The sequence below is a fragment of the Venturia canescens genome, chromosome 10 (genome assembly GCF_019457755.1).
Source record: "Venturia canescens isolate UGA chromosome 10, ASM1945775v1, whole genome shotgun sequence".
Taxonomy (NCBI): domain Eukaryota; kingdom Metazoa; phylum Arthropoda; class Insecta; order Hymenoptera; family Ichneumonidae; genus Venturia; species Venturia canescens.
In genome coordinates, this window is record NC_057430.1 from 5,938,097 (window position 1) to 5,958,772 (window position 20,676).

General features: G+C 36.0%; 1 protein-coding gene across 1 annotated transcript; it reads left to right on the forward strand.

Annotated features, from left to right (window-relative positions):
- Window positions 1-156: 156 nt before the first annotated feature.
- Window positions 157-20,482, forward strand: LOC122417043 (protein PFC0760c-like). Its single transcript, XM_043430275.1, has 13 exons — window positions 157-284; window positions 519-757; window positions 861-918; window positions 1,920-2,186; window positions 4,189-4,376; window positions 16,902-16,982; window positions 17,109-17,258; window positions 17,494-17,712; window positions 17,834-18,100; window positions 18,188-18,385; window positions 18,471-18,584; window positions 18,676-19,015; window positions 19,530-20,482. Exons 2-13 carry the CDS (start codon window positions 575-577, stop codon window positions 19,946-19,948), a joined length of 2,484 nt encoding a protein of 827 aa, XP_043286210.1. The 5' UTR covers window positions 157-284; window positions 519-574; the 3' UTR covers window positions 19,949-20,482.
- Window positions 20,483-20,676: the final 194 nt, after the last annotated feature.

The following is a 20,676-nucleotide window of genomic DNA, read 5'->3' on the forward strand; positions in this document are numbered from 1 at the left end:
CCTGCGAATTATTGCGTGGACAAAACTTTCTAAGGTAAGTGCACCAAAAGTATACTTTTTAATACACATTTTTATATGCGTGAAAAAAATATAAACTAATAGCGATATATCAAGAGCCTCGGTATAACTTTTTGTAATATATATATTTCAGATGTATGTATGTTTGGAATGCTCGGAACCGGTACTCCTGTCGTCCGCCGCGGATCACGCGTGCTTTCGGGATTGCAAGTCCGTTTTCATCGATGTAGACAACTGTGTCTGGCCGATTCGAGCACATGAAGAAGGTAATAATAAAAGAGATACAAAATCAGCAGTCCACTCATTTGTTTTATTACAAAAAAGTTCTGTGATTTTATAACTGCTTGCGCAGTGCCTTTTTTTCTAAGGCAGCTCTGGTCGTATATTTTCTTTGAATTCTTTTCTCCAAAATGTTCCTCCCATTGCGAGATGTATATGTTGCGTTTAAAGGAAATTAAAAAATCATTTATACTGAAATAATTGATATGTATGTATTTCAGGTGGAATAAGAGATAACCGAAATCAATCGGTGATTCAGGGAGATCAATTGGCAATTATGCTGTCGCATGATTATTTGAAAATAGTTTGCGAGTACATTGAGCGTAACAAGGCAATAATAACGAATGAGGTGAATGGCGAAATAGAACAGCGACGTCGCGAAAATATGTGGCATCAGCTTACGGAGCGCCTGGAACTGCTGAAGGATGAAAGCAAGATACCCGATGTAGGATATAAAGTGGTACGGTATAAAACTTTTCATAAAATATGTTTTTTGTATTGATGATGACCGAACAAGTTTTTTAGCTCACCGGTGTATTATTGAGTGTGAATTTTTATTACAGTTGATCGAAGAATGGTCCAGGAGGACCGTTGAAAAGTTTTCCATTTTCAAGCGCAAGGGTACAGAGTCCGAGTGGATGCAACACATTGATTTGTTCTTTTCAAGTTTTGAAATACGATTGTTGCATGCTCTCGGTTTAATCTCTCAGTTCACTCTTACGATTAAGTTTTGAATTCTGTTTGTATGCGCTGAGTGTAGTTATGGAATGAAATATTTATCCATTAGAAGCCCTGTGAGCTATAATTGAATGATTTTTTGAAATGTTATTTTTATGCTGACATTATTTCTTTATTTATATCTGCTGCATATATGCTGCTATTCTGCATCCGCGTTCTTATACGTACACATATATATAGTAGACTGGAAATAATAAACGTGAGAATATGAATTTTTCATTAAGGATGTGGGTTTATTCGGTTGCTTCAACGATAACATTTCTGTTCTACAACGGTAATATAGATATATGCGTTATTATTATGCGAATTATGCGATGCGATAAAAAAAGACGAGACTTCTATTTTTCAGGGATGAAAAGAAAAAACACGAAATAATTTGCATGTATATGTATAATTCGAATATATACTGTTTGCGCGCGCTCGAATTGGAACAATAAACGACTGAAATGCCGTGCCGTTACGAGGGCAACTAATAATAATAATAATATCATGTGTAGCGGCGCCACATTGCTTAGTGTTCTCGAATAATTTGCATGTATATATAATAAAATTCGAATATATACTGTTTGCGCGCGCTCGAATTGGAACAATACGGACGACTAAAATGCCGTGCCGTGAGGGCAACTAGTGATAATAATAATAACAACATCATGTGTAGCGGCGCCATATTGCTTAGTGATCTCGAACGTTATTTATTCTCGAATCGCATCAGCCTGCCAGTATACACGCGGCCTAAATTATTTTCGATCATATATAATTGAAGAGCGCAATAAAAGTGTAATAATAACGCATAATCACCGATCTCATTATTCGTCACCGCATTGCAAAAATAAATTATTTTTAAATATACACATGAGTGTTTGTATTTTGTTTCTATAAAAAAGGTTGTGGCGTAAAATTTCGAGGCTATATATACAAAATGTTTTATCGCATCGAATGGAAAACTACGGATGGAAGGATCGCGACGAAAACCGTTGGAGCGCGTGAATTGTTTTTGCGTGATGCCAAAGCCGAAAACGGATTGCCGCAATGTACTGACGATTTTTTGAAGAAATATCTAAGAGATCCAAAGGCCCTCGTATCGTTGCGTATTCTGGATGAAGCTGGCAATAAAGAAAACTACAGACAAATCCGTGTTATCACCTATGGAGGTAAGTGTAGAACGAATGAATGAGATAAATATAAATTCAGAATAAAATTGATGTATATAAATATATTGAGACGAACTAGATCATAGAGCGTACGGCCTTACCGACGGCAATGAGCGATACGCGTATCACTCAACGAGAGGCGCCAGCGTACGGGCTCGCTTATCGATCCGCACCACATAGATCACCAGAAGAACCAATTTTCATTAATTTCATTGAATAAATCATTTCTCGTCAACAACAAAAGACTGAATTGAATAAGAAATTTTGGTGCGAACTAACCAGTGGCAATGTCAGAGCAAATTCATTTCATAAAATAAGAAAAACTTATCAAACAATTTCAAAGCAATCAATTCAAATTTAAATAGTTTTCGCGCGTCACTGCGACTAAGGCTCGTAAGAGCCAATCAAAAAACTCCGCCAATAGGCGAATTTTTCAATCTCCAATAAGAAAATTACTTAGTCTCCATTGGCGAGTATGAATTATTGCACAGGCGCGGTTCATTAAAACGAAATTTCACTATTGGTCGAAATTAAGCGACCAATAATAAAGTACACCGAGGATAAAATTAGCCAACCAGGAATTTTAGAGCAAACGAAGGTTCGAGATCTTAATAAGCGAGCGAGCCCGCCAAATTATTATGATTATTTCGCGTTGTTGTATCGGCCCAGTATAAAAAGGCATCGAGAGCGAGTCTCAGGAGCCAGTCTTGCCCTCATCACGCTTGACTCGCTTCCGCACGCCGATCTGAGATTGAGCAACTCAGATCCGCACACGCAATTCACCAGCCGATTCTGACTTCGCAACTCAGAATCCGCTTTGCAAAACGTAGATCACCACCGACTCAGTTTGGAAGGGCAGGCCCCATTCGGCTCCGTTTGGGTTCAAGATTTCCACTCTGGGGCACCGATCTGACCAGAAGGGCGGGGACAGTTCGATTTCGTTCTGGACCAAGATTTCTGCCAGATTACCCATCCTTCTCCTGCCAAGAGGGCGGTGACCGTTCGGCTCCGTTCGGTCACAAGATTCTTGGGGGAATCCTTCCTTCCATGCCAGGAGGGCGGGGGCAGTTCGGGTTCGTTCTGCCTTAAGATTCCTGGGTGGACTGAATTCCGGTTGACAGGTGCCAACGTTTAAGGCAAAAACTTAAGATCGACTTGACTTTTGTAAGAAATCAATTATTTAGTTTGCGAAATCGATCATTTAATCTGCGAAATCAATTATTTAATTTGCGAAATCCATTATTTAATTTGCGAAATCAATTATTTAATTTGCGAAATCAATTATTTAATTTGCAAAATCAATTATTTAGTTTGCGAAATCAATTATTTAATTTGCAAAATCAATTATTTAGTTTGCGAAATCAATTATTTAATTTGCGAAATCGATTATTTAATTTGCGACATCAATTATTTAGTTTGCGAAATCAATTATTTAATTTGCGTAATCAATTATTTAATTTGCGAAATCAATTATTTAGTTTGCGAAATCAATTATTTAGTTTGCGAAATCAATAATTAATTTGCGAAATTGACTCTTTAATTTGCGAAAGTCAGCTCTTTAATTTGCGAGATTGATTCCTTAATTTGGAAAAGTTAATTCTTTAATTTGCGAGATCTAATTCTTTACTTGCGGAATTTATCCGTAATTGCGAAAATTGCCGTCTAGAGGCGAAATCAATGTTTAAAGGCGAGGTCGAGTCATCAGCGTGCGATCATATTTTTATAAAAGAAAAATACCAAAAGCAATAAGGACAAGTCCCTTTGCGCGAACCAAAATTCTCATTGTACACGACTCACAAACCACATTTTGAATAAACTTTTTGTTTCTTCACAGATCTTTCCCCTCACTTTTGTTTTTCTTTCATGCCTGCTCCTTTACTCTATAAGAAGCTCGAATCTACGCGTAACGGGGTGGTCTAACAGAAAAGAGTACCGTTACAATATATTTGGACTGGAATATAAGAAAAAATTGAACAATAATCATTGATATTGTTAACAACAGAAACTGAACAGGAATTGAAATCGGTCGGTCTTGATGACCTTGGTCGGGGGAAACGATTGATGTTTAAGAAAACCCATATGGATACACCGGAAACACTGCAAGCGAGGGCAATAAATGTGAAAGGACCTTGCGTAAAAATCATGAGAAGCAATGACAACGAGTCGAATAAGCAGCGATTGAAAGATAAGGTGAGCTATTGTTTTTTGTCATAAGTTTTAATCCCAAAGTTTTTGCCCGGACAATAGGTTTTGATCCTTTTTCGTTGTAATTTTATTGAACTTACCAACAGCTTTTTTTTTCCTACCAACGGTACTCTTGTGACCAAGGAAATACATAAAAAAACAATTAGCGCTTCGATGTTGCGACACTTATACATTGGCTGTAATTGTCTTGTGTCACCGCGTACCCATATTGTGTAATGAAATTCTTGGCGACTTGCGAAGCAAACAACTCATTCGAGAGATGATTCTTGTGCTGGAAAATTATGTTGGATAGACGATAGTTTCTCGATTTATCCCATACAATTTGGTTTGTGTTTCTCCTCTTCCGAGTCTTACCCTCGGTATTTTTTTTTTTTCATATTTGTATTCATACATAAATATTTGTCAACTATAGTTATGTTTTCATAGATGCAATTTTTCATAACTCGCCCATGCATCACTTTATATCGTATCTCGAAAGTGCATTTTTCATAATAATCAACCTCTCGGGGAAATGAGACCAATAATGCGTGATATACTGTCATTAAACTTAGACTCGGTACCCGCGACGATCGTTTTTATTGTTTTCGTTCATTAACTTCTTATTTTCATGCGTTTTTGTTTTTTAAATATTTATTATTTTACATCGCAGAGAAAGCAGACGAAATTCAATGCGTTATTTGGACATTTTATCGGGGCTCGTTTGTTGACGAATTGGTTGAAATCAGATTCTTAACTTTAGAAGGTTTTTATTGAAACTTTTATAAAAGAAAAATATTTGTTGGACCGTTGTTTCCATCGATAATGATTTTTCTTTTTTTATAAATGGTCTGCAAGTTTCTAGCATGAATGAAATATTGCAATCGATTCTGGAGAATACGTTGAAGTTCTTATGCCAAGTTATAACGAAATTGGATTGAATTGCGTTATGTTCGACAATGGAAGGGAGGAACGCGAATAAAATTCAAGTTGGCAAGTTGGGGAGAATAAATTCTGAAGAATAAAATCATTTTGCAGTTCCCACAAACATGCTCGTCTGCCAACCTTTTTCTTTGTCAGGACATGTTTTAATGTCATGATCCTCTGATCCACAAGAAAAATAACGAAATTTTTTACATGGAATTTTTATGTTTTAATGTTTGGTACTTTAAATTTTTAATGTTTTGATACTTCTCTTCCTGTGAGAAATTTCTTCTCCTCATTACGTTCATTCATTTAATCTAAAGACTATTTTTTTTTTTTTGTTTTAATCTCTTAAGGAAGTTGAGGCTGTACAGTCATTTTTTTTATCCAAAAGTTATGACCTGTACCTTTCAAAAGTTAGGCCAGTTTACAATTTGGCTATGTTGCATACACTTTAAAGAAAAGTTGGGGAAAAAAAGACGAAAAACTGGTGAAAGCTCAGTCGAAAACACGAATGGTGACGATCCTAGCCTCAAAAAACTGCACGGGAAACAGATTATTATTAATATAATCTCAGCAAATCTCCTAATAAATCTGAAAAAAATTGACATTATTCAGCAAACCTCGTTCGTTGCCCAAAAAATTTCATATTTTTAGCATCATTTTTAACGGAGATATCACTGAATGTGTCTTGACTTCCATAAGATAACATGTTATTTGGCTCAAATTGTTATTGATTTTTCTCAGCAACGACGCTCCTAAACTGTCTGAAAATTTAACTGATTTTTTTTTACACTTCACTTTATAAGATGCACTCGGTTTAAAAGCGATGACATCATTTTCATTTTAATGCCTCAACTTCCTTAAAGTCATCGTTCTATTAGGTATTTACACTAAATGTAAACTTTACAATGAATTTATGATTTGATTCAATCTGAACGTCGAATATTTCATATATGAAACAAAATATTGATTTATAAAATTGTCATTATATAAGAACGAAATGAAATTGCGTAATAACTAAGAAATCACCTTTCGTGTAATGCTAGTGAATTCGCACGCGCATTACTGATGTATATTTCATAAACTGGAAGTAAGCAAAAGAGGAGAAGAAAATATGCTCGTATTTCTTTTACTTGCTTCCATAGGACATTTATGAGAGAAAGAGAAAAAAGAAATGTACGTGTGTGCGTACCATCTCTCTTACTCCTACAATGCTTCTAGAGCTGGGCTCAAGATTCAACGTAAGAGTGAGGACGATACGCCTACGCCGTGTTAATAGTACACGAAACACAGCTCTCTCTCTTTCTCTCTCTCTCTCTCTCTCTATCTATCTCACTGCAGTTTACTCCCCCCCCCCCCCCCCAGCCCGGCGTGCGTATAAAAGTTTCACTTAAAAAAAAAGTAATATCAATCACACATGAGTTTAATTGTTGCAATTGCTGAAAAAAAAAAAAAAAATATTCGATGCCGATAGGAATGAGATTCTATACGTGCGGTTCCTTTCGAGTCAGGGGTATATAATTTTTTACCAAATAAATAACTTGCCAGCACAGCCATTTTGGAATCCGGTATCATCGTTCTCGTCGCGTTGATGATGTCATGACGCGTACAGTTCCACCACCGTAACCATTTTGAGAAACGCGTATATAGCCAATATGCTTGTTGGAATAATTCAATTTGAAGTCTTTTTTCCGCGATTTTAAATCGATTTCCAAGTACCGAAAGAAAGAAAACTTTGAGTCAGTCGATATGGATAAAATTAACATGCAAACCAAAGACCAAGTAGCTAACAAACATGAGCGGGAAAAGGTATATGCGTGGTTGGAGGTCATCCCTTTTCCGAAAGTGTCAAAGAGAACCGCAGCCGTGTTGTATAATTTTAATAAAATGATTGTGCATTGATTATATCTTCAGGACTTGGAAAAGGCGGTTGGCAGAGGGATAAAAAATTAGCTACTGAACTACGAAAGGGAGCAATGAATGAAAAAACGTGCGTTTAACGAAGCGCGATGAAAGTATTACGGAGTACGGTAAGCGAAACGAACAGCACGACACGAGAAGAGGAACTAATCGGGCAGCCCGTCCTAAAAATTCCCGTGGTCGGTACTCTGAGAGAAAACTCAGCCGTATAGCCACCATCCCTCTCGTTTCCTTCATATCGTTTCACGGTCGAAGTTGACGCGTCCGCCAATACGATCCGACGGATGATAAAACAGTACCATCGTTCTTTCCGAGTCAAACAAAATTTTGCTCCACAAAAATAGCATCAGAAGCGAAAAGCCGCGTTGATACACAGTGGCCACGGTTTTTTTTCTTCTCAATTATCAAAACATATAATAACGAACGTTATATTTGAAAAAGGACATCACAAAATGTCTTGAATATCACATCTCAAGAAGATTTCGATATTTGATTTTTTATTAATTCCATTATGACAATAGAAACTAGATGAGTACAGCGATGATAATTTTTTTCGATAATAACAGTTAATCGTTTCCGTTGTTTCCTTCGGTCCTCGGTAAATTTGATGGACTTCTTCATTTTGGCCTTTGCGATAATAGTACTTTGGCACGGTAGTACCTTTTTTTTTTCAACCAAGTTCTAGTTTAGAAAAACTCTTTTGGCCTCGATTTGGGCGTCTGCATTTTCCACATCGAGGTATATTGTATTTGTATTCAGCGACGCCGCTGCATTAGTGTTTTCTACGTCCTCGGGTTTCCCCGATGAACGTATTTCTTCAGTTGAGTTTTTTTTGTTTCTTTCTTTTGCGAAGTGCTAAAGTAAATGTTTCGACCGTCATTTTTATTTTTGGTAATAGTAATCTTTGATTCTTTGATTAGGTTCAAGGGATATCAATAGTGCAAACTTAAAAACTCTAGATGTTTTTTGTTTATTTTTTTTTTTTATAAATAAAAATTGGTTGGATGGATTTAAATGAAGCCTCGTACACATCTTTTACATACTCAGAAGTCCTGGAAAATATTTTTTGTTTTTCAATTTGTTTCGTGGTATTTTTTTGTACACTGGTGTGTAGAAAAAAATGTGTGGCACTCCTCGAATCGGCGTTGACAGCAAATCTCAAAAATGGGACATCTCAGGACCGAAAACCAAAAAGATTCTTAAAATATGTGCTATTAGATACGGCATGACGTAGGGAATTATTACGATATTGCTTTGAAAAAAAGGCGACCATTTGAAGAAAAAAAAAATCACAATTTTTGTAGATTTCTCAGTGGAAAATTGTTTATAAAAGAAAAAATAAGTTGTCAAAAAACGGCTGCTGAAAAAGCAGATTCAAGAGATGTAATTTTCAACGCGCCGTTGTACAAAAATATACCGTTAAATAAATAAAAAAAATAAAAATTTCCCGGCACTTCTGAGTATGTAAAAGATGTGTACGATGAAAGAAACAAACAACACCTAAAATTCCAACGTTTACACTGTTCATAATCCTTAAAATGGTCTATAGAATTATCTTTTGTGTCAGTTTCCTTCTCGTTATCTTTCGCATTCTGTAGGGCTTCCGACGCACCGATGCACATTTTGGCATACATTGGTCAATTTCATTTTTTAACCATTGGGAAAAACATTCCGCTACTACTCTATCTATTTCATTTTTGAAAGTTTGCATTTGTTGCTCTGTTATTTCTACTGTGCTCGAAATATAGCACTCTACAACTTTTCTCGATTTCCTTCGTAATTTATTTACGAAATGAAAAATTGTCTCATTATCTCTTTGGAAAATTCTATCAAACTCCCCTTAATGTAACCGATAGGTAGTTTTTGTTGGAATGAATACTTTTTTTTAGATCTTTTATCAAATCACTTAATTTATCAAAAATAAGCTTGGTTAAATTTGTTTCAGCGAGAGCTGGTAGCATATCTTTTGCTTCTACGTAACAATTGCCAAAGTCTAATAGTTCTTCGGGCTTCCCTTCGAATTTTGGCACGCATATTTCAATGAAATTGATTGATTTCGACTCGAACTTTCGGTCGCCCTGTTCGTGATATGTAATACATTTATGCTGTTATTTAAAATTTCTATTCTAGAGTCGCGGTAGCGACTCTGAGACAAGTACATTTATGTATGACGAGTCGCTTCCAGAGAGTCTTTACCGGAGCGAGAGTGTTTTTCAGCTGTTTTCGATAACACTCAAAATTTATTTCTTTAATAACTGAATAATTACAGTATTCCAAAGAATCCTGCAAGATGACGTATTTTTTATTTTTTTTTATCTTTCGATCGCGACCTCTACGAACTCTGTAGCTTAACGCATTGAAAAGATATTAATTATTTATTTTTTAATTTCATCAAAAAATGTTGCATTTTTTCGCACACATTTTTGATGTTTATTTGTTTTTTCTTTAGTGACAAATCTGGTGCCATAATACATTTTATATATCTATATATTTTTTTCTGGTGTCATAATACAAATTGTATACCTATATATTTCCATGAATCTGTTCATGCTTCAAAAATTTGGAAAGTGACAGTTCCCCGTTGTATTCAAAATTTAAGCTGTCAATTTCACGAAATGTTATCGAATCATTCAGAGATTAAAGGATACCACATGTTCGTTTTACCAAGAAATCTGAGTCACGTATTGTGGCCGAATCTTTTTTTTAATGTTCTTTTAGTCGGTGTGATGCTATCGTTTAATGTTCTTTTAGTAGGTATGATGCTATCGAGTAAATCGTTGGATTGGGCTTTTTTTTACTCGTGTTTATCGTTGATGATAAGCATTGGAGTGAATTTAAGTGAAGAATGCGCCAAATGTACATTCGTACATTCTTTATTTTTTGTATGAGCAAAACTTGCAGGAAAAAAATAATTACGCGCGTCATCGTACGAGGTTAGAATGATGTGTCGGTGCATACGCAGTAGAGAAACGATCTCGACCCCTTTTCACCAAGGGCACAAGCAAAATCCATCTCTCGTAGGTGGCTTGATAGTTTTCGATTTCTAGGTCGACGGCTCCATGGTTTTCGATGTCTAGATAGATTTCTCCCAGGTTTTCGAAGTCTAGGTCGACAGCTCCATGGTTTTCGATGTCTAGATAGATTTCTCCCAGATTTTCGAAGTCTAGGTATATTTCTCCATGGTTTTCGATGTCTAAGTATATTTCTCCACGATTCTCAATGTCTAGGTCGACGGCTCCAAGAATTTCGATGTCTAGGTCGATGGGTCCGTAGTTTCCGATGTCTAGGTATATTTCCTCATGGTTTTCGATGTCCAGGTATATTTGTCCATAGTCTTCGATGTCTACGTATATTGCTCCATAGTTTTCGATGTCTAGGTATATTTCTTCATGGTTTTCGATGTCTAGGTCGAAGGCTCCATGGTTTTTTATGTCTAGGTCGACGGTTCCATGGTTTTTGATGTCCAGATCGACGGCTCCATAGTTTTCGATATCTAGGTCGACGACTGCAAGGTTTTCGAGATTTAAGTCGGCGCCTCCATAGTTTTCGATGTCCAGATATATTTCTTCATGGTTTTCAATGTCTAGGTATATTTTTTTCCACTGTTTCCGTTATCCAGGTCGTCGGCGCTATAGTTTTTAATGTCTAGGTATACTTCTCCATGTTTTTCGATGCCTAGGCATATTTCTCCATGGTTTTTCATGTCCAGGTATAGTTCTCCATAGTTTTCGCTATCACGGTCGACAGTTCCATAATTTTCCATGTCTAGCTATGTTTCTCTACGGTTTGCGATGTCTAGGTTGATGGATCCATGGTTTTCAAAGTTTGGGTCGATAGCTCTATAGTTTTCGATGTCCAGGTCGACGGCTCCACAGTTTTTGATGTCTAGGTATTTTCCCCGTAGCTTTCGATGTCGAGGTCGATGACTCAATGGTTTGCGATGTCTGGATATATTTCATCATGGTTATCGATATCCTGATCGAAGACTCCATGGTCTTCAATAACAGGGGAGATTTCAAGAACCCAGAATATCGTAAATAAATATCACCGGACACTGATAAACATGAAACTGTCAATCTAGATACTGGAACCTAATGAAACATGATACGAGATGAAAAAGATAATGAAACATGGAAACGTCCTCTCAAACATCGAAAAACAATGACAATAACAGTGTTAACATGGTAATCATTGAGAGATTGTTCTCGACCCCATAAACTACAGCGACCTAAATATCGAAAACTATGGAGCCGTTGACCTCGCCATCGAAAGCCGTAGAGAAATATACCTAGACATCAAAAACTCTTGAGAAATATACCTGGACATCAAAAACTATGGAGCCATCCCCCTGTACTCCTGTTTATTCTTATTGAACTGCTTCAAGATTGGTGGGCTTGAAGACGCTGTTGCAATAAAAGTAGCGCTGCAGCGCTACAAGAAAACTATTCACACGCTTAATCGCACGGAATGCACCCTAGTTCGGAATAAATTTTCAAATAAAATGTATTGTGTATGATATAAATATTGAATCCAAACGGAAATGTGTAGAATTGAATTGAATATTATAGATGGGTATATTTGTTGAATATATCTATTTTTACAATAATTCAATTTAACACATTACATTTTTGATTCTTTATTCAATTCTCATGGAAAACATTTTATTTAATAACAAATGAAGAATTTATATTCGTCTACGATATTTGTTTGATTATATACTCAGATTTCAATTCCCTACACATTCCATTTTCGTTTCATTTGTTATATCATATGGAAAACATTTTATTCAATAATTCACGAGAAATTGGTTTTTAAATATCCTTTTACATTTTAAAGGAGATTTAAATAAATAAATAAATCCATGCCTCTGCATCTTTGTCATGGCGACAATTTTCATCAGCTCTCCAAAATTGAATATTATCAGATTTGTAGATGATCATTATCATTTTCATTATGCTATTTTATCAAAAATTGGATAGATTCCATTGAAAAATATAAATAAAATAACCCAAGATAGGAGTGACGAATAAGATCAAGGACTACAAAAATATCTACCGAAGAAGCAAACCCATTGTATGGAAAAACACTAAGAAAGTTTAATTCTAGTCAAGGGCTCGACGCATTGAGAAAATTTCTGGTGGTCTGAAAAGAAAATGATGATAGAGATCTTGCGATTGTAATTGCATACGTACAAGCTGGTGACAATGGTTTTGAAATTCTCAGACTTTTGGATACTTCTATAAAAAAATGTTAATAATGCCTGTGCTGTGTGTTCTGCCGTGTAGTTTATGGTTGTCAAGTAAGCAGAAAAATGTTCATTATTGACTTGAATTTAAAGAGAACTTTTAAAAGTCTTACGACTATTGGATGGAATCAAATCATTTGAAATGTCATTTATGATTAAAAGATTTTCTGATAAACGTTTTTCCAAAGTAAAACAGTAATTGCATGTTTTCGATTGCAGAATCTTGTAACAATACGAGCCGCTACCGCGTCCCTTGATCCCCAGTGCTGATAAATGTGGAAGAGGCTTGTCGCAGCTTCACTATTTCTCATTCGTCATTTATTCATGGTATGCTATCGAGTCAGAGCAATGTCAGATGGTTCCGCTTGGTGGTATTTTTCATTTCACACAGAAGTTTTGGAGACTTTGTCGTAACGAACCAAGCTCATGGATTCCCAAAGTATTAGAACTTGTTACGTACACTTTATACTCGCTTTTCTTGTGGAAGGTCATTCCTCGGTCATTCGAGCTTTACTCGACGGACAGGGAATTATTTCTTGTATTTTCCTCGAGTTGACATATTATTTTCACACCACCGTTCATTTCGTCCTCGACACCGCGAAATCTTGGGTTTTTGAAAATTCAGCCATAGCAAAACTAATGCGTGTTTTTTTTTTTCGTTTCCGGTCTTGCAGAGTCTTGTTTCGCGGTACAATAATAGGAAGGGACCCGGAAATTTGCCTGGTTCAAAAGCAAAACAGGCAAACGAACCGGCAAACATTTTGTTAATCCGAAAGAAGGAGTGATAAAAACGTTGTATTCATCATTTTTAATCATTACCTTTTGATAAAACATCCTAAAACAGAATATAAACTGCACAACTGATAAACTCGTTTAGCGTCATTTTCAATTTTAATTAAAATTCTACAGTCAATTGATTTCTGAAGTAATATTCAAGTTTCAATTCGATTTTTTGACGTCGATAGATTTTGCAGTGGAAAGGGTGCACAATTTCCTAATAATACTTTTAACTTCAAACCGATACGGAGTGATTTTCTACGATCGCAATATTGGTACATCTGTTCGGAAGAACAAAATCAATTGGTCAACATGGTTTTACAAAGTCTCGGGTGCCTCATGGAAATATTCCAAGCTTTTGGACCTCATAATAAAAATTCTCATCGCTTGTCCAGATTGTGTGAAATCTCAACTGATTCATACCAAGACATTCCTTGAGCCAGGGGCTTCAAATATATAAGTGGATACTGACAATGAGATTCATGGGTCACTTGTGAGAATCGAAAAATCCGAAATATTGTCTGAAACCTTGTTTATCAGAACTTTCGAAAAACACGAGAAACATTCTAGATTTAGGTCAACAAAATTTTGCTCAACGACCATTTTTCGCAATTTTCACCTATTTTCACGGTATTTTGGAATTCGGCTTCAGCATGTCAAAATAAATATATAGAGAGAGATGGGTGTAGGTGAATATATAAACTGCTTTATTGGGTGATCAGATGTTTCAATTTTATGATCATTATTTCAATTTTTCAATGTATCCCATAAAATTTCAGATTTCGAGTACACAAAAAGTCGTCAAATAAACCTGCAACACAGCACGAATGCTGTAAAAAAACTAGAGACAAGTACATTTATGCCCTCTGGGAAGTCATCTGTAAAATCATGGAAATCAATGGTCGTAAGACTTTAAATCCAAGAAACAAAACGTTGTTAAATAAATGCAGAAGTTGCCGAGTACATCGCACTACGAACAAAAGAATTACAAAAGAAGAAAAATAGGACACAACAAATTACAACCACAAAGAATACAAAGACAAAACATTACAAAAACAAATTGCGACTAAAATAAATTAAGATCATAAAAATTTTAAATAAATTACCCACGGAAAAAAATTATATACCAAAAAATTGAAACAAAAAAAATTTGGCCGTTGTACTTGGCGTTTTACTCGACTTTCGAATTTGTGAGTATAAGATACAGGTAAATTAGATAATATTAGCTAGAAAAAAAACGCCAAGTACAACGGCCAAATTTTTTTTGTTTCAATTTTTTGGTATATAATTTTTTTCCGTGGGTAATTTATTTAAAATTTTTATGATCTTAATTTATTTTAGTCGCAATTTGTTTTTGTAATGTTTTGTCTTTGTATTCTTTGTGGTTGTAATTTGTTGTGTCCTATTTTTCTTCTTTTGTAATTCTTTTGTTCGTAGTGCGATGTACTCGGCAACTTCTGCATTTATTTAACAACGTTTTGTTTCTTGGATTTTCCACTTACTGTACCATTTTCTATTGTATTCTCTTTACTTGTATCTTATAGGATTGATGATTAATTATCGTTTCTTCTACCCTCTTATTTTCGTCATCCGAGCTTTCATCTGAAGTTAGCAACTCTTCCACATTTCGGGTTGGATTCCGAAGACCCCAGTCACCTGCTGTTTCATTTGTTAATTGTTCAGTAAATTCGAAATTTTTTTCCCTTTTAGGCGGTTGCAATCTTTTTGGATTTGTCGCTTGTCCTGCGCTACGCAATGAGATACGCATGAGATATCGATTGGTTCCCGATGAACTTGATTACTATTTTGATTGTCCGACATTTATTTTCATTTTTTTTATTACTTCTTATTTAAATGGTGTTTCCCTTTGGAGAAGCCTCCAAAAATGTGACGTCGGAGCGTCTGGTTTAAAACCCCTTTTTCATTTGTTGAATTTTTCATTTTTATCAAATTAATTTGAATTAAAATATTGGTACTTACACAGTAGGCGAAATCGACTCATTTACTGACCGCTCGAGGAACCTCGCGACAGAGTATATCGCTGTCTCACTTGGCGGCAAACAAGCAGCGGAGCCGGCGGCGCTGTCTCACTTGCTTCGCCGCTTCTGCGAAAAGGGGGTATCCTCGTAGAGCGAGGCTATCGGAAAGTACGATCCGAGATGTTCGAAAACTTGAAAAAAATTTTGCCCTCATTATATGGTTTACGCCATCTTTCTTATTTCAGGACTCGTTTATAGTGTGCACTTGTGATTCTTTACGAAAAAATTGCCAGCGAAATCGAGTCACCTAAAAGTATGATTTGAGGGTGTTACGTGGGAACGTCTGGTTTAAAATCTCTTTTTCATTTGTTAAATTTTTATTTTTAGCGAGTTATTATGAATTGTAATATTGCATGGTGCTTACATAACAGACCTAAGATAACAAGCGCGAAGACGATCTTCCCTTGATTCCACGTATTCTGCTTCCTTTCTCTTTGGTTTTTCTTTTATTTTTATCGTGTGACTCGCGATTCTCTTAGTCCTGCAACTTGCTTGATTTCTTCCTTACGTGATGATTATATAAATTTACTCTTAGGGCGTTCCTGAAATTCGAGGGTGGGAAAAATCAACGCCCAAATGGTCTTACGACGAGGCTTTGAGTTTGCCTTCTCCTACTTTGAGGACCCAATGCTTCGGGGCTGCATTATCCCTTCCACATGATCTTCCTTATTTTTAGGGTGCGTGGGTGGATTTATTTTCCCTTCCAACAACGCATGATCTTCCTTTAGGAAGGCCCGTTTTTCCCACTACAATTCTTATACGAGCCAACACCTACATAGCTACATATCTTTATCGTTTTCTTGTTGGTCGTGATTGTTTATCTTTTGTTTATTCGTACCTTAATTGTTGATATATACATTTCCGTTTGCAGCTTATGTTATTTATTCGTTTCGATTTCGAATATTGTTATTGAATTCGTTAGTTTATAACTAATATTATAATTTTGTTCAATTGGCTCTTGATACATTTCAATTCATTACAATGTTTCAAATGTTCGTTTATCGTTATTGCATTTTTTTTGTATTTCAAGTCTTAGATGGAAGATTACATATTTATAATATGTATCTGTTGGAATGGAAAATTTGAACGAATCTTCAGTTTCCCACGGAAAAATAGCAGCTGCTGCGTTTGATTATTTCATCTTGGCGTACGAAAACGCGGTCTTGGTCCTTTCTAATCTCGTGGTACATCTGTGTTTGAAATATTACATGTTCTCATTCCGAAAACGCTTATTTTCTTGTATTTCGCTTGGTTGCAAGGGTAGCTCGGGCGGGCCGCTTGGCGTCTAGCGATAATTCGACTGACCCAAGCAGCTCTGTTTAATGTTTCTTTTTCCCATGAAGTGGGACTGTAGATAACGTGCCTGTATTCTTTTGGAACCTCTTAAGTTTACTGATTCGAAAAAAGTTGTGTGAAGATTTTAACATTTGATATTTTATTAATTCAGACGGATGTCACTTTGGCATAAATCGGATGATTACATTACAATTTAAATTATAGCTAGAAGGGAAAGCGGTGCTATGAAAATTTTCAAGTATGTGATAATGTATGTATTGGTAAATGAGCACGAATGATTTTGGATGACGCATTAAAATAACTATCGAAATTGTTATTAAATGATTGCAGAGGATGTTGAAAAAAATTAAAAAGGCAGTGAGCATTGCATCCATGGAAAAGTTAAAACTTCATGGGATGGAGTTTCTATCGGTATGCTCTTGTTTTATTATGATGCTTTAATTCCGCAAAATGTACGGCAATTGAAAGAAACGAAGAAGATTATGTGTATCTGTATAATTAATGCGCAAAATCGTGATGCACGCAATCTGATTACAGATTCCAGATGACGAGAGAATAAAAGAAATTGAAGAAAATGAGGCACACGACGAAAATGTCCATGATATGTCGCAAGATAAATGCACATTAGAAAAAAATAAAGAATTGGTCCTAATAAGTGAAACCAACGAAGAAGAAATCGATGTCGAGGTATGGATCAATATTTTCGAAATTCACGCGCACAATCGGCTGTCAACCATTGTTCTTTATTTTCTTAGTTTTTTCAATGTTCTCTCAATTAATTTGGAAAAAATTTTTTTTTCGTGTTTGCCTTTTATCTATTTATCTCGAAACTTTTTTGTCTCTACCTGTAAACAATTATCAAATGCAATTTCGGCAAAGACCATAATTTATGAATTTAATAATACCAACTTTTAATCAACAGACGATGCTTGGCGAAATAATAAGTGCTGCAACGAACACTAAGGCGAATGACGCAAACGAAGAAAAAAGAACTGAGGAGCTGCATGAGACTCCGTTTCGAAAAAATGTCAATGTGCCCAGAAGTTCGAAGTGGCGGGATACTGCTTCAAATAGTAGTCCTGGTGAAGAAGCGTTTTTGAAAAAAACATTGCAAAATGGACCGTCCTCGTTCGGGGAAGAGGTAAAGTGTTGCTTACAAATTCTATCTCAATATTGACAGATTAATTGACAGATTAATGAAATTGATGCCAAAAAATGTGATAACTAGGGCAATATCGTGTAAATAACAATAAAATTTATAGAGAAATGATGGAATAACTGAAGGATCTCAACGAAAGTCATCTCGGTCGCCGGGTAATAAGTTGGAAGCTATATTTGGCAAAAATTCGAGTTTTGCTGGTGATAAAAACAACAATGATAGACGTTATAAAACGTGGAGCGAAATTGAAGCCGCCGCAATGAGCATCAGTAACCGGGAAAAAATTGATACGAACGTAATACACGACCGAAAGAGAAAGAAAAATAATGATGAAGTGTCTACCATTAATAAAAACCAACCAATGATACCGGTAGAAATTATTCGTCATAATGAATTAAAATTTACAATTATCATGATATTGTTAAAAGTCAATGATAAAAGTGCATTTATTGATTAGAAAAAAGTGTTGAAGAAAATACATAAACCCGCCGATCGGACAAATGGAGAGGACCCTTTCAATTTTGAGAATGACGAGAGTGACATTTCCCAAAGGCGTAAGAAGCCGAAGGAGCTGTCGGCACCGGTAGAAAAAAATGCCCAACAAAAAAACGTTAACGGCCGAAAGGTAAAACAGACGGTCAGCAATCAAAAGATGGTAATAAAAATTTTTTGCAAGTGAAAGCGTTGCTGAGATATAAATCGTTTTAAAAAAATTATTATTGTAAAAATATTTTTCCTAGTCGAATGAAAAAAGCCCAAGTGTTTCGTCAAGCAGCGCAACCTGTAAAAATGATGAGAGATCGGCTCCAACCTCGGATTACTCTCAAGGACAAAAAGAGAGATTCAAAAATGCGGTAATGAATTTATATAAACGTGACAAACATAACTCTGTGGCTTTTACGTACGAATGATTTTGTTCTTACAAAAATTGAAATATGTTTATAGTATAACGAAATGTTGAAGACGGCCGTAAATCATATGAAACAGGTGAAAAAATTCGGAAAATTGATGAATGAAGATGATATCGAAGAATCACCCTTCGAATTGTTGGACATTCTGTCGGATGATGAAACGGAAGACGTGGAAATTACTCCGGGTTGGCGAATCCACCGGGACATAATCATACAAGCGGGATTGGCTCCCACCATGAGTAAAAGATTGGCCACACTGATGTCAGCCCTGTGGAGCAGGGAGGAGAGAGAAAAGCTTATAATAAAAAAAACAAGAAACAAAAAGAACGATGGAAGACGAGAAATAACAGTGGGAGAAGCGAGACAGTTGATGAGTGAGTGCATTTTTTTTCTTCCTCTTGCTTGGTAGCTAGCCTCTATCGTTAATAGATGCAACACATTTTCCCGTAAAAAGAAAATAAAAAATCTCGGTGGAGCCATTTTTTCGTGAAAACGATTTGAGAGTCCCTGTTACGTCATAAACCCGCGTATTCGCATATTGTAGAGTGCGACAGGCCTCGCTCTGGCTGTTTCTTTTCTTTTAATACTTGTCGCGTCGAGACGCTACTGCATCTTTTGATAAATGATTGAGTATCAAAAATGTAAGAATGGGATTATTTTACTACCTATACTTTAATGCTGATACGATTTGCTTCTCCCTCGCTGGCTCGTTTCGCTTCATAATTCTGCATCAACGTTTATTGGCATATTTATTGAACTCTAATTCATTTATTTGGAATAATCGAAAAAGATCGAAAGTTAAAGAAAAAACGAGACGGTTTCTGGTTCTCGGAAAAACGCCTTTCTACGGTATAAATTGTTTATCATTTAATATTTATTACTAAACAGGTGCGTGTATGGCGCTTCAATCGATGAAGATACTTTCGGTAAATGAAGTGGACACTATCGAAAATATCAAGATCTCGATTTCGAAAAAATTAAAAAACGATCGGTACAACAGTTTTCGTTGGAGAAAACGTAACGGTAAAAAGTCAAGCGGCAAGAATGCAAAAGCACGCGGAAATATTGATAAGCGCGACAAAGATTACGATGAGAACGAGGAGAAATGCGCCGACGACGATAATACCAACGAAGATGATTACGACGATCCGGAGGAATCGGTCGAAGACGTCGACGACGACGACGCTGATAACGACGAAAATGAAAACGATGACGGGGAGGAATTGAGCGACGACGATAATAGCAGTAACGGTGATAACGATGACGGCGTAAACTGCGACGATAGCGACCTCAGCACCAATAATTGATTTCATTATTTATCGTTGTCGTACAAAGTAAAAAATCAAAAGAAGTGATGAAAGTTTGCAATGCGTACAAAATTGCAACATTGAATTTGAGTAATTCGGAAATACTGACAGTACGATGTACTCATTTTCGATTTTTTTTAAATGTAACCCGTTAAAATGTACGAGCATTACTCGTCATGCATTTATTATTCAGCACTGAAGAATCGTTAAGTGCAATATGGGAGAAAAAATATATGGTGAAATAAGACTTTGAAATAAAAACCGGTAAAAGCGTTGTGAACGCGGACACGGAACGAATCTATATAGTACGTAAAAATGTCTTATGTATAGTTAGAAACCTTTTATTAGATCGAGACATGACTGTGCAGAGTTCGGATATTTTGCATACAGTTATCTTTCGACAAAATTGATAGAAATCGTAGTGTTACATAAAATCCAACAAAAATTCGCTATTCGCACCAACAATTTAATTTTATATGAAATGCGAAACGAAAAAAACACACATATTGACGAAAAATATAAAAATAAATATTCTATCGCTGTCCCTCCCAGTCCCCGAAGCGAAAAAAGAATTATCCATACATTTTTCTTACCTTCTGTTTCGTCAATCGCATCCTAGTTGTTTAATCTTTAATCCATCGCACGTACTGCGAACAAGATTGTTAGTCGGCGGTCTGGGAGAAACGACATTCGACTCGGGATTCGGGTCGAAACGACCAGCCAGCGCC

Coding starts and splice junctions, on each gene's coding strand:
- LOC122417043 (XM_043430275.1), top strand. CDS start 575: ATGCTGTCGCATGATTATTTGAAAATAGTTTGCGAGTACATTGAGCGT. Junction 18,386..18,470: donor CGGTCAGCAATCAAAAGATG/GTAATAAAAATT, acceptor TATTTTTCCTAG/TCGAATGAAAAAAGCCCAAG. Junction 19,016..19,529: donor AGAAGCGAGACAGTTGATGA/GTGAGTGCATTT, acceptor ATTACTAAACAG/GTGCGTGTATGGCGCTTCAA.